The sequence below is a fragment of the Argiope bruennichi genome, chromosome 9 (assembly GCF_947563725.1).
Source record: "Argiope bruennichi chromosome 9, qqArgBrue1.1, whole genome shotgun sequence".
NCBI classification, from domain to species: domain Eukaryota; kingdom Metazoa; phylum Arthropoda; class Arachnida; order Araneae; family Araneidae; genus Argiope; species Argiope bruennichi.
In genome coordinates this window covers 53692930-53708590 of record NC_079159.1, presented here as the reverse complement: position 1 = coordinate 53708590, position 15661 = coordinate 53692930, and the positions used below count along the sequence as shown (strand labels likewise).

The 15661-nt window shown below is 27.2% G+C and overlaps 1 protein-coding gene across 2 annotated transcripts in view; it reads right to left on the bottom strand.

The window, feature by feature from the left end:
- The window catches only part of LOC129985348 (FH1/FH2 domain-containing protein 3-like), a 130478-nt gene that overhangs the window by 33590 nt on the left and 81227 nt on the right, over window positions 1-15661 (bottom strand). For both annotated transcript variants that reach the window (XM_056095344.1, XM_056095345.1), the window contains 6 exons: window positions 14642-14706; window positions 13964-14022; window positions 10531-10598; window positions 6760-6865; window positions 833-927; window positions 608-719 (listed from right to left, as the gene is read on the bottom strand). In XM_056095344.1, coding sequence (XP_055951319.1) covers window positions 608-719; window positions 833-927; window positions 6760-6865; window positions 10531-10598; window positions 13964-14022; window positions 14642-14706 — 505 coding nt within the window. The remainder of the gene's footprint in view (window positions 1-607; window positions 720-832; window positions 928-6759; window positions 6866-10530; window positions 10599-13963; window positions 14023-14641; window positions 14707-15661) is intronic.

Genomic DNA, 15661 nt, shown 5'->3' with positions numbered 1-15661 from the left:
AGTGATTGAACCAGCAAGATCTCTTCCATCTCTTCCAAGCTTATATCTTGCTAGATCTATGAGTGTGGGGTTTATAGAACCAACGGATCATCTTTCAATTCCTGCCGCTATCTCCATCTCTCAACTGTCCATCCAAGATGACACCTGCTCCTAACCCAAGGGACTCTGGCCAAGTTACCAGTGATTGAACCAGCAAGATCTCTCCTCCGAGCGTATATATAGCCAGGTCTATGAGTGGTGGAATATACGGACCCAGTGGATCATATCTTCATCTTCAACAAGCCCTGGTATTTTCTGATTTTTTTTTCATCATGTCTGCACGCGTATTATATGCTGTACTTTTCCAATAACATTTTTCATTGTTTTAATTATTAGATTTATATTGACAGTTCTTCGACGATGTTAAGCACAATTTTTGTACACAAGTTATTGCTGATATATCACATATAAATGAAATTACATTATTAAAAAATGGAGCCCGAAGCAAGCCTAAAACATTACCATGATACAATGTTCCAGATTAGGAGTTCGAATTCCATTTAATATTTTTAAAAAGAATTCATATGTCCAAATTTCATATCATTCTTCAGGCTGATAATTCACTTACCTTTCTGTTTATCAATTTCAACTACAACGTCTCTTAGAAGGAGGGCATTATTCGGAGAATACTCAACAAACATTACGAGAAGTTTCAAAGCCATCTTGGCAACCATTCGGTACTGAAATATTAAGTAATATATCAGAAGTATTTCTCACAAATATTTTCAAATAAATTTAAAAAGCTAGTTAAAAATACTGTTTATTTGTGGCGTGAGTAGCCAACTGTTATTACCTTAGTTCCAGCAAGGTTGTAAAGCCACTTCAGGGTATCGGAATGCTGGGCAATGCCATTCATACCGTCAACATAAAGCATCAGCTGGCCGAGAGCTGAAAGAAAATTAATTAAAGCTTTTAAAACATTTAAAAACAAGATTTAAATGTTTTTTTATTGTTAGTTTCCTGTCTTTCCAATTCAGGAGAAATCAAAACTAAATCTCTATTAAGTTATTAACTTCCTAGTCTTTTAGAATAAACACACACACACGCGCGCGCGCAAAAATACATGGAACTTTATTGCAGGGGGAAAAATTGAAAATCTGTACGTGAAAATTCAATACTTAATACTCGTTTTCTGTAAATAGGGCTTATAAAATCTAACAAAATAAAATATGATTACGAAATATTTCCCATATTAAGCAGCTGGAGTAGTTCTCCTAAAACTTTCTCGCATGCTTTTTAATAAAAGTATTAACTTAGAAAATATCTTGTATGGAATTAACGTACAATAGTTAGGAAATATTAACCTTTGGCGTTAATTTAGAATTTTTATTGCTAAATTAATCTATCTATCTATCTAAATTAATCTATAATCTATCTATCTAAATTAATCTATAATCTATCTATTTAAATTAATCTATAATCTATCTATCTAAATTAATCTATAATCTATCTATCTAAATTAATCTATAATCTATCTATCTAAATTAATCTATAATCTATCTATCTAAATTAATCTAAAATCTATCTATCTAAATTAATCTATAATCTATCTATCTAAATTAATCCAAAATCTATCTATCTAAATTAATCTATAATTTATCTATCTATCTATCTAGGAATCTATGTCAACTTTGGTCATCCTGACATGCATGAGTCATCTTGGCATGCGGTTAATAGTATCCGAAAATCGAATTTGTGTTTTAGATGCGTTTGTTCCAACCGATTGAACAAAAACTTTGACACAAAATTGCATCTGTAGTCACAAAATTCCATACCAAATTTGATATATTTAAGTCATTGTGTTTTTGAGTTCTCGCATTTACATATTTCTGAGGGTATAAACCAACAGAGAGTCAACTCCTTCTTAATTTGGTTCAGAATTTGATCAGTGTTTACACTATAGATGTTAAATCTGTATGCTGAATTTTATCTATCTAGCCCTTTTCATTTTGTAATTAACGTGTTAACTTATATTCGAACAGCTGGACAGACAGTTTTCATCTGAATGGATTTTGCTCAAAATTGGATAGAAATCTTCAAATTGGGTGTAAAGACTGTATACCAAATGTCATCCGTCTAGCTGAAAGCATTTTTTAATTATCTTTGTCACAGATAGATAGACATTTTTCAAAAATGTATTTTTTGAACTCAGAGAGAGCTAAAATGTGGAGATACATCAAAATCTCGAGTTCGAATTTTTTGACAAACACGACAATTTTTGACAAAGTAGGGACTCTACATACTTATAGGAGATTACTTTATACTGTAAAGGTAAAGCTTAGTGAAAGTAAGGAAAAAAGCAATTTTATTGCAGTGGGGGATGGATTATATTTTATGGTATAAATTGAAAAATTGTGCATGAAAATTTAATATTTAAAGCACGTTTTCCATGGAAAGAGTGCTTACAAAATATAATGAAATAAAATAAGAATATAAAATCTTTTCCACATCAAAAACTTATTTTTATTTGACTTGAAACATTATCCGATGACGCCTTGAATGAATAGATATTTAATCCAAATATCAATACATTAGTATAAAATAAAATTCTGAAAATAACATTATGAAGATTGCAAATGTGCATCAATTCATTTTAAATTAATTATTTCATATGAATAATTTTTTCATCTTCAAGATAGATATTCATCTAGAAGAAATGGAACAGTGATCTATTACATTTTTATCCCTTTAAATGTTCCGATATTTTTCATTATTCATTGTTTCGTGAAAATGATGTGAAACAAATCTACGGAAAATGGATCAGAATAAATTTGTCTATGTTCTAATTCATAAAAAGATAAAATAAAAGGGAAAAAAAGAGTTCAATACCATGTTTCGATAACTATGCCATGACAGGAAATGAATAATCAAGATGATAAAAAAAAAGTGAAATATCTCTTTGCATATTTTTTAATACGTTTCATTTTTGTAAAGTGCGTAGTAAATTTTTCACTCATCTTTTAAAGGTCGAGATTTTTCGAATTTTGTACACTTCCTATTTCATTTTCAATACAAATACAAAATTTTAATATTTTCATGATTTAACCTTCAGTTACTCCATTCACTTAATTAAATTTAATTTCCATGCCCGTTGCGTTAGCAAAATTTGAAACCTGAACTATCCCATATTTCATAATATTTGCAATCATGATTTATAAATTAAAGATTACCTCTTAGGATCTTCGGTATTCAGTTGGGTATGTTTGTAAAATACATGTTAAATGAAAGGATTTGACTTTTTAACATCCAGATCAAAAGGGAAACAAATGTCCATTTGAATAAAGGCTGTTTACAAAGTCAGGTATTCATTTCTCTGAACATGTGAAATTGCCTTTTCAGCTGAATTGTTATAATCCAGGATATAAGTGTAACTCTTGTGTAAGATGCGTAAAATGTGACATGTTGAATGAATTGAACTGTTTTAAAACTTTAATTGAAAATTAAAACTGTTTTTATGAATTTCATCATAATTTTTTTGATATTACGTATATTTTTAAACTGCAAATGTATGACAACTTTATTGGTATATAGTCATGAAGTACCCATTTGAACACCATTAAATTAACTCAAAGATTCTATAAAGTATTTTTTCTTTTTTGTTTCTCTTTAAATAATGATATTTAATTAAAAATTTGTTAAAACCATTAAGAAATATTTATATATTTTTAATTTGATCTTAAAAACGTAAAGGAAAAGGATCATAAAAATAGAAAATCTAGTTTTAAATTCATTTTTAAAAGTGTGTAAAACAGCATTTATTAAATTTATTCTAAATTAAAAAAAAGTGCTGGTGTGAGAAAAATATTTTGTTATAATACTTTTTAATCATTTTTATTTTCGGCTTTTATATTTTATACTAAAATAATAAAAAAAATGCAAATTTATAAGATCATAAATTAATAAATATTCCTTATTATTGCTCAGAGAATAAAACGACTTGGAAATGCAAAGAGTCTCCGAAATCTAAGCTTTTGTAATGCATTGAAGTAAATAACTATTGTTAGACCTCGAGTAATGTTAATGAAAGCAAACACCTATTAGCATCAACACAATAATGAGAAATCTTGATGTCTTAACATTGTTTTTTTCCTTCTTCTTCTCCAATAGATCTGAGAAGCTTCCAAGATTATTCTTGCAGCGGAAGTAAAACGTTCAAAATGAATCATCCGAAGGTGAAAGACTCGTTTTATCTCCGGCATTAACAGATAGTTCAAGCTGATAACACCCGGTGAGAGCAAAATAAACTAAAAGTGAGAACTTGAGAACTAGGAACTGAAAAGAGTCATTAAAGAAGCATTCGATTCTTCTTCAGAAAAGTATGCAGTAAACTGAAATTTGAAACATTACATCGATTATCTTTCATTAGATTGAAGAATTATTTATTATGAAGACTGAAATAATGAAATTCAGATTCAAAGACTTCGAAATCTGTATAAAAAATGAATAATAGCTGCGGTACGTATTGATTTGGCTCGGCGTTATGGCAAAAGGACTTGACTTGCTCATATTGATCTAAACATTGGTTTAATAAGAATCTCACATTTAAAAAAAATAAAAAAATGAATTATTGTGAAAATTCTTAGAATTATATCACATATATGAACTGAACTCATTTAAAGAATAAAAGAGATTGACCGAAAATTGTCCCCTAAATTGATATTTTAAGGGCACAGAAAATGATGTTGCTACAACATATTAAAATATAACTTTTCATGGATATTAATATGACCAAGAATAAGAAGTCATCCTAATTTTTACATCACAATTTTATTAGTCAGTAATATTGAATAATTTATAAAAATATGGTGTAATTTTAAACTTTATTTGAATCAAGTTCTAGAAATATTGAAACTGATTCCGTTCATGCTGTAAATAAAGTTCTGTTTTAGTAGAGTAGCGATAAAAACTGAATAGAAATAGAAGCACATCTGTAGAATTACTTCTAAATATTTCTACACCGAATTCGTGTAATATTATACTTTTTAAAAGCTGCTTATAGTGATCAACTTGTTTGCCCAGATTATTGAATTTTAGGCTATCGAATGATTCAAATGGAATACATTTTAAAAAAATACAGCTTGTTATTTAATACGGCTGAAGAACATGAATTTAAATAAAACAGCATTACAGCATAAATATTACGAAATAAAAGCGAAAATGAAAATCCTGCTACGAATTGAATAATAGGCAAAAGCACGTGCTTGAATGTTTTGATGGAGGAGTTTTAATTCCATCATTACATTTAAAAACATCATGTCAAATCAATTGTTTACTAAATTAAAAACAATTTTACTAAAATTAAATGAAAAATAAAAAATTGCCCTTAAATTTTGAATTTTAATATAATACATTTGAATTTTAAGATAATAAAAAGACAATCTTTCTAATTGTTTTGGAAGATATAAACGCCAATTTTCGTAAGCAATTCATAGAGTTTATTCATCCAGCGATAGCTAAGCCTATTTTTGCCCTCAATTAAGGTTTCTAAAAGAAATATATTTCTTAATTTCTTTTATATCTTCTTCCTTTTGACTAAATGGATTTTTTTGGTGACATGGAGAGAACTCTTCAAAATATTTTTAATAATATTGTGTACCTCCATTAATTATCTGAGTGATGTATTAAATTCAACGCAGCTGTAAAACCCTTCAATGAAGCAATCTGAAATTCGTACCGTGACGTGTTTACAATTGACGGTTGCCATTTTATAATAAATAATTAGAGCGACTTCTGTGCCACGTACATTAACCTTTTATGTATAGATAGATAATAGCACCTAATCAGTTCTGGAATTTAATTGCACTATACAGAATATTCTATCTAATCATGGCTCTATTTGGCTACGATTAGATTGGCTATCGAACCGATACGAATGATATTCTGTAGCTATATCAAATATGCATATCAGAAATATCACAAGAAGTTTATTAGTCTGTTTTGAATGGTAATGAAATATTCAAACTCTGTTTCAAGAACTTTATTTGTCAACACCGAATAAGATCCATGGCAGTATTGTCAACACTGATTAAGATCATGTCACTAGATTACTTTAGGAATATACTAGAATCATTTGCTTTCAATAACAAATTCTTTCACGATCTAATTTCTGTTATTAGTATAAATGTTTACAAATGATTAGATATTATACGTAGAGAACATTTTGTATTTTTATATAAAATATTATTAGAGATATCTAAGCATTTTTGAGATTTTTACTATTTTATTTGAAAAACAAGTGGTAATTTAGATATTATTTTAGGTATTGATATGGGTGTTTTTTTTTTCGCTTTTTTAATCTTTATGTAATGCATAAAGTTGGCATAATTAACGCAATCAATATATGAATTTATTTTCCATTCTTAAATTCTTAAAAGAAGGGATTGAAAAAGTTCTAACATGGTCTAAATAAGCAATGTCGAATATTTTATATATGTAAAAAAATATGATTTTTAATTTTTGTTAAAAATCTAGATTTACGTCAAAAATTATGAACCAGTGACGATAAAATAACAAATTAAAAATAAAAAACAACTGAAAGATCTATCATTTTTTATAAACTATTATAAGATCTTAGTAAAATCGATAAAACGTGAAATATTTTCAATTATTCAGTTAAACACTCAGTTTAAAATAAATAATATGCACCGCTCTTCTTTAAATTCTCTTGCACTTGAGGCGTATATCCTTATGAGAAGTAGTTAATAAATTAATATTGCATACCTCTTAGAATATAATTTTGATTTGTTTGGTCGCCACTAGATGCCACTTTTACGAGACTGTTCAGTCCACCAGATTCAATAAAAGCACTGGCTAGATCCTTTTCATCCTGTAAGCAAAATTAAAACTATTTACAAAGATCTTCTATTTACATCATTATAAACCATATAAGAGAAACTGTACATGAGTTGCAAAAAATACTTTTTATTCAATCCACTTCTCATATGGTATGGGAAACTTAAATGCTATAATGTTTGCAACTATTTTACATTTACTGTTTGTAAAAGATATATTTATAAAAAACATTTAAAATGATAAAGATTGAATTAACTTGAAATTTTCACAACTTCAATCTATGTGTCTAATTTAATTTACAAAACAACTGATGTCTTATAGCTACAACTATAAAAAGTAAATGAGATTTGGGTTTTTACGGTATTTAAAGTATTATACCAAACAGAAACGTATTTTTATAAAGCTGACTAAAATAGTCTTTTTCCTTTTTTTTTCTTTTTTTTTTACCGTTTATAAATAATTCTGTTTGTTTGTTTGTTTCTTATGGCACTTGCCACTGACAAGCCCGCTGTTACGAAGACAGCGATTAAGCCTGAGGGGGAACGTCTCTTATTTTTTATAGCAGTGCCAACTAGGGCCAAGAGTACGACTTTGCCACTCACGCATCATTCATTCGCTTGCACAACCCCTTTTTACAGGAGGACACATTCACACATCTCACAGATAGAACAACAGAAGAAGAACCATGCCCAAACCGGGACTCGAACCCGGGACGCCCAGATCACGGGGAAGACGCGCTACCCCTATGCCAGGACGCCGGCAAATAATTCTATTTATGTTGAGAAAATCGCTATAATTAATCTATAAGTAGATTTCTTGAATTAAATTTTTTTCCTTCTTAATAAATTTTTAGACAAATCTTTTGAAACAACCGTAGCAAAAATCAAATTTGTTACTCAATATTTACATTACCGGTTAAGTTTATAAAAAAAATATTTCATTGTTTAAAATCTGATATTTGAAATTCAAAAGCTTTATTTCACTCAAACTAAACGAGGTTTTTTTTTTTTTTTTTTTTTTTTTTGCAATGATGTGATTACTGCTCTTCTCTTAATATTTGACATATTATTGCTCAGAGAAGATATTTAACATGGTACAAGGAACATCAGCACCGATATGTGGAGAATCGTTTTATTTATTGAGATATCCTTGCTCAGTGCAACTGCTCTGATTTTCCAATTATGTTCGCCTAGAATAAAGTAAGGACATGTTACTTGTCCTTGAATATAAGAGAATGAAACTAATACCGTAGCAGAGGTTTTAAAAAAAGCAGAATGCAACATAAATCCACATTCCATCATAATTTCAGTAGATGTCCTGTAGCTGCGGCGAATTATAAATATCAAATCATAAAACTCTATATTTGCTTTTAAAGAATTGTTTATTGATTTTCATTTCAAATCTATAGATAAAAACACTCGCTTATGTATAGAAATAATAGTCTAATTGCAAATTTCTGGAGATAAAAAGTATTCGTGAGATGGATAATCAACATATATCCAAACATAAGCTCTTTAGAAAATAAGGTCCATTGCAATGCACTTATATCCTACCAGAACCATCTTGTACCTGAAAATGGCATTATAAGAAGAATGCATCCTAACTGCATATGAATTTATATATCGCCGCTTTCTTACATGAATTCATGTTGTGAAAAATAAATGAATCTAACAGAGTACGCTTCATAAACTTTATAAACATTTTTGAATATTATAAATTTTGCTTTAGATCTTCATGCGTTGATGGATCTTATGGACGATCTGCCTGTGCCCTACAATTGGCATGTTCTCATCTTACTATAATCTATACATATATCTAATTTCAGTGAAACATGACCAATAATTATGGAGATAATAAGCCAATAGAGAAAATTTTCTTAAATACGCGTAAGTTGCAAATTGAGTGTAATCAATTACTCTTTCATAAATGAAATTTTAATATTTCTTGAAAGGCAATTAATGAATGAGCAAAGAGAAAAAGTCTTCAGCATAAACTCGTTAACAATATTTTGATTTCTATAAAACGAGTCTCTGTGTACAAAATGTCAGTTGGTGAAATTTTGAAATCTAAATGCATAAAATATTATCGAAGTTCCGTGTTGCAGTGAATTTCAAAATGGTGCATTCATTAAAATTTTCTTGCATACCTGAAAATTAACGAAGTAAATTTCTATTCGGAAAATTTTGTATTCACTAATTTTAAAAAATAATAATAAAATACTTTCTCAGAAATCGCCGTTAAATTATTAAGTCTCTCAAGTAAAATATTATTAAAGCATGTTTATTTTTTATTATCATGAAAAATATTTTTTTAATGATATCTACTATCAATCCTGATAGTAAATGAGAATCCTTAAGAGGCTGAAATTAAAATTCTATAGAGTCGTAATTAAAGTTGTATTGTAATTCGATACTATTTCAAAATAAAAGCCAGTTAGTTGATTGACGCAGCAAAATTTGATGAAGGTTGCGAAATGTTTTACATCGAAGACAAAGAAAAACACCTGCAACGGATTACATTAAATTCCAATCGTGTTAATTGAACTTTGTACTTAAATTTAATAAATATCCAAATGTTTCATTTCAATATTAAATTAAACTACTTCTATCAGATCATAAGTGAATGTTTAAGGACTTGAAACATAAAAATTTATTTTCTGAATTATGTAAGAAATAAATAGTATTAAATGGGTAATAACTCTATAAAAATAGTCTAAGAAGAAATCACTTTTTTTTTGTTCTCGGTTTATAAACTCCTTGTGTGCCAACAAATATACCACAAGGCAATAATTTTATTTAATAACTTTCAATTGATATTTCTTTATTATGCTTTACATTATACTGAATTTTGTTTTTACAAACAGTATAAATACTTCCAGGCAGTACACTGCTATACTGTTTGTAAAATATTTAGTGACATTATCTGTACATAATTTTTATTAATCGCATTTTCACTTTAACAGGTAAGAACAATTTTTAGGAGAGTAGTTCAGTAAAGTAATTACTACAGTCAGAGAATTACAAGTTGATTATGAAAGAACTTGCCGATATACTTCAATCAAATTTCTGCAAATCAAACTTTTGAATTAAAAAAAACTGAATGAAATTTTGAATGAAAGTAACTTAAAGGATGTGCTATTGAATAGAAAGCAAAATCTATCTATCTCCGTTGCGATATTAATGGCAATTTTTTTTTAAAATTTCTAGTAGCAATACTTTTTTAAAGTAATGTAACTTTCACAGAAAAAAAAATATATGATTTTTGTATGGATGAAACTGCAGCATAGAAAGCGAAGGGGTTTAGCAGAGATTTTGAAAATGGAAACCACCATTAAATATGCAGAAAAAAACTGAAAAGCAGAGCAATTTATTATATTTTACTATATTTCCTCCATGAACTTAAACTGTCAACATATAGACGTCACACCTTATATATAAGTAATCTTTATAATCATATTGTATTGCATTGTATTTCACTAACAAAGAGTCCCCTGTAGATATCAGATTTTGTTACTCTATGCCCTATAGTAAAAATGATTTGTTTCTATATGCCTGATTTGTCATTAAAAATTATCTCTTGATTAAAGAGATCTAAAGATTATCTTTTAGAAATATCCTGTACTATTCAAAGAAATCTCAATTATGAAAAGAAAAGAAATGTTTACCACAAAAATTGAAAAAAGAAAATGCGAGAAAATACCTGGAAAACTTGTTTTAGGGAATATAATGTTCTTCTTAATTCTCTGTTATCTGGGGAAGTCATTTTTTCTAAAAAAAAGGAAAAGAAAGAGAATTAAATACTAAAACTATTATATATGCTTATGAAAAATTTAATGATATCAAAAACAACCCTAGTTGAATCATAATTATAATCAAATTAATAATAATAATTTTTAGGAAAAATTAAAATTTTATTACTTTAAAATTTGATTCAGGTATTGAAGTTAAAACATATTCGAAACTTAACCAAAATCATTATTTTGAATTTTTATGTTAAGGATATTAAATTTTTACAGATTTTTTTTTACTTATATAAATAATTTCTGTTTAATATTTCTTAACTAATGAAAATATAGTTAAAATAACTGGTATGGACTAATAACTGGCAATATAATGAACAGATTTCCCTATTTGACAGTTTTTGATTTTTCTGATCATTTATTTAATAATTTGTTGGTAAAAATTCTAATTATGACGATTATTTCGAGCTCAGTTATAAGAAAGCAGACTTCAAAAAAATAGATTTTTGCTGATAAATTGTAACAAAAAAGGTTCATTTCTTCCACAAAATTTTCCATTAGGTATGGACTAATGGTTTACAATTTATTACTTGGATATAGAAATTTTTCGACGAGTAAGCAATGCTCATGTTAAATAAAATGGTCTTTCTTACTAAGAAAGAATAACGAATAATAAATAAAACAGGTTTTTTTTTTCTGAAATTCTTTCAAGTGAATCATGAATTCAATTTTTTAAAGTTTTGTACCACATAAACAAGAATCAAAGATACCATTATAAAAAAAATTCAATTAATAGACAATGCATGCTAAATGGAGTAAATAGAATCATAGAATTAAACTGTTTAAATTAGGATAATTTTAATTATATTTTAAATAACATTTTTATATCATAATAAAATATAAATGTAGTATATTTTAGGTTAAATAACTGGCAATATAGATAAAAGAAAAGATGTATTATTGACGAGAATGAATCCGCGAACTGATCAATTTAAGTTCATTAATTTCATTTATTAAATTTCACGTTGCAGATATGCCCTACGTTTATTTTTAACTAAGAACATGGATAAAAATCTATGTCTTTAAAGATATAAGGAGCTGATCGGAATTAAAAAAACATATGTTGATCGTATTATATATTTGTTTTGATCTCTTTCTTTTAACTAAAACTTGCATGGGTCTTATTTTTTAAATCTCTTTAATGAGATTTCTATCACATGAAATATTTAAAATCTAACTTTTTTTTAGCTGAAACGTTACCTAGCACAATATTTTAGCATATGGCCGTGATGGTTATGCCATAGACATCAATTAAGGGTTTGTCAGTAACAGACTATATAAATATAACGAAATTACAAATAATGTTCACATAAGAATGTTAATGATTGTTCAAAATGAATGAAAAATAGTATTTGCTTTTAAAAACAAATGCCATTCTTTATTCCTTTCGAACATTTATTAATGTTTTTATGTGAAAATTATCCTCAAAAATTGTTGATGATACATATATTATAGAGAACCTTTGAAGTAAATCATTGGTTTAGTCTAGATTCTTAATTAATTGAAATATGAATATAACTTGTTGATTCTCATCTGATTATCTTGATTATTAAATTCTTATTGATTTATTAAATTTATTAATAAACTAAATATACACTTTCAAAAGTCATGGAGTATTAATAATATTTACATATAGCTCTCATATCTCTCTAAAAGGATATACATAATAAGTTATTATTATATGTTGACTGTTGAATGAATGAGTCTTTTGTGAATTACTGACTAGATTTAACCAAATTTGAATCCCGGAGAGGTGTTAAAGCTCTACAAGGAATATAGCTTTATAGACGTTGGTAAAATTTTGCTCTATCTCACAAGAGTGTAGAAATGGTACCACCTCATAGTAGCAGGGAAATAGCAATCTATGAATAATTTAAATGTATGAGCAAACGACTGGCATTACACAAAGGGCTACAACATTTGATAAGAGTGATGCTAGAGGCATATTTCTGATATCCGAGTATGGAGTTTTACGGTGGTTGCAGAAGACCAATTTGAGTGTCTTTACTCAAAGCAGATATCAAAGGAAAAAAAACTTTAGCACTTCACATGCGATGGATCCTAAACGATGGGGAATCCTAGCAAAATCACGTTTCTAATTGCAAAGAACTGATCATCGAATTCAAATGTGGGCAAATCCTAAAGGCCATATCAATCCTTTTGATCCTGTTGTTAAAAAAGCATTGTGCTGTTAGTAGGACTGTGATTCCTTGTATAATGCTCCATTTATGCTTTTGACTTTATCCTTTGGTAAAATAGGCACAACCATTGATAATGAATTGTTAAATTGATGAACATTTTCATCTCTTAATGAACTTCATTTATCGAATATGGTAATGGAATACTTCTGATTAATACTCTGCGTTACCGGCAATACAAACATCAACGTGAATAATAAATATTTCAAATATAAGATTTGGTTATTTAGATCACTAAATATGAACACCATGCATACCAGGAATATGACCGAAAGATTCATTTTGCCACAATATTCACCACATTACCAAATCCTAGATTAACAGACGCCATTAAGATAGCATGTTGAATATATATCCTGGAAATTTCCCTTAACTATTTCGATTGCTACCTATAGAAGAGCTCGAGGAGGTTTCATAGAATATTAGAGAAATATTCCATACCTTTTAGTACCTTCAAAGTATATCCTTTCAGATTCATTAAAAATTATATTCAAATGCAATTATAGTATTTTAATCATTATGTGACAATTTCTAAAAAAATTTAAAAAATGTTACATTTAATATTAATAGCAAAGGAATGCATCATTTCTTTTTCTGAATTATTAAGAAAAATTAGCAATTAGATATCCTTCAGTTTTCCCAATGATGGATGAATTTTTTAATATTTAACAAATATTTTGAAAGAAATTTATTTTTTTACAGCTATAATTGATTTATTATTCTTATTTAAAAAATAATATTGAATAAAAATATATCACTAGACAAAATATAACACTTAATCATGTATGAATCAAAATTTTGGAAATTCGTTGGCGATATTTTTAACTAATTTTTTATGTTAAAAGATACATATTTACCTATTTAATTATTACATATTAACATATTTAATTATGTTTACATATTTAATTATTTTATATTTCATTGCATAATAATTTCTATTTTTCGTTAAAATATCATAAAATGGATTCCTCAAAAATACTTTAGATTCTTTGTACAAAGCTAACACTTTATAAAATTAAATATTTCTATAAAAGTCAATAAAAAATAATGATTTCTTTTCATGTTAAAAATTTTTTTCAATATTAGAAAACTAAAAGTTTGCAATATAAATATTTTTAAAAATATATATACGAACCAATGAGAGCATTTGCTTTGCATATTAACTTATTCTGGGTCTTGTCAGAACTTCTGCGCCTAAAATAGAACAAAAAAGATTACTTAAATGACTGTACAAATATTTTAAATAGGTATTGATACAAAGATAATGTTATATGTTAAAAGTTTTAAGTATGTTTTACATTAAATACTACTTTCGAGAATAATTATGACTTAATTTTTCATGCCTCAGTTTCCAATGATTTAATTTTCTATTCAGTAATTATACAAGACTATACCTCTTGCTAAATGAGTGCCAATTTAGGAAATTCAATGAAAATTAATGCACAACTTTGCCGTTTTAAAACTAATAGCTGAAAGCAGAATAAATATTCTTCTTTGTCCCTTTCAAATAATGTATTTGTAAAGCACAATACTTCAACCACTTTTCTTCGCTATAATTGCAACTAATGCTCGAGTTGCTTTTTTCTGGATCCTCTGAAAATTTTCGTTGGAACTCCCAATTAAGTAATTTAAACTAATAACCAATTATGCAACGACCATTTAGGACTTTCCGTCTCTCTTTTTTTCTGACGCTTGTTGCTTTTTGTTAGTTACGATATAAATGCATTTGAAACAACGTTTTTTGATGTTGCATTCATTTGTTTTAGTAGAAAAGAAGACAACAGTTTAAGTAGAAGGACATAATTTTTTTTACCTGTTATTATCAACATATGTTCCATTTGATAAGTTTCCTCTCTTCACGATCTCGCATTCCTCCGCCTAAAATGTAATTGGAAAGATAAGGAAAAAAAGCTATTTATTTTACCATAGTTATATTTATCGGGAAAAAAAACATCAATATTATCTGAAAGTTATGAATGCATGCTAATTTTTTGTGCTTTCTTTTTATAAAATTGTGTCCAAAATTCTTAAATGTACATCTCAAAATTATATAATATATTCCTTTTGTTAGATCTTAAATTATAAAAATATCTTGTTTGAAATTATATTCTTAAAAGGCTTGAAAACATATATTTAAAATTTTAAGTTTGAAACATAAAAAATCTATGTTTTAAAATAATCTATCACTTTGCATTTAATTTTCAACAATAACAAAAGATGGAACTATTATATTAAGTAATAATTTTACCATGAAGTAAATTAATCCAGTTTCAAAGGGATGTTAAATATGCAATATAAAAAAGAAATTAAATTTTATTGATGTGCAAAAGTGTTGAAACTTTTTTTGTCTAGCTATATTAAAAAATTAAATTATGTATTTAAATGACTGATGCATTATCGTACTTTCCTATAAAGGAAAATAATATGCAGGTAATAAATTCCAAAATATAATGTAAAATTTCACACTGCCGACATTGAATTTACAAAAAAGAAAATGTGCACAAATAAATTTTAATAAATTCTGAATGAATCTATTTATTTGATGCATTTAGCAAATATAAATATTTGTTAAATCTGTTCCTGGAATGTTTTAAATAATAAGGCACAAAGGAAAAGGAACAAAACAAAAAATATGAAATTACTGCATGGATGTGACAAACAATTATTTTATGTCATTCATGATATTATTATAGTACTCCTTAGAATCAAAAAATATTTTTTCATTTCCTGTTCTTTGAGGAACACACCAAATTAATCATCATCGTATTCAAGTTTTGAATAATATTCCTCTTCTGTTAACATCAGTTATATTGTAGGAAATACTCTTAAAAAC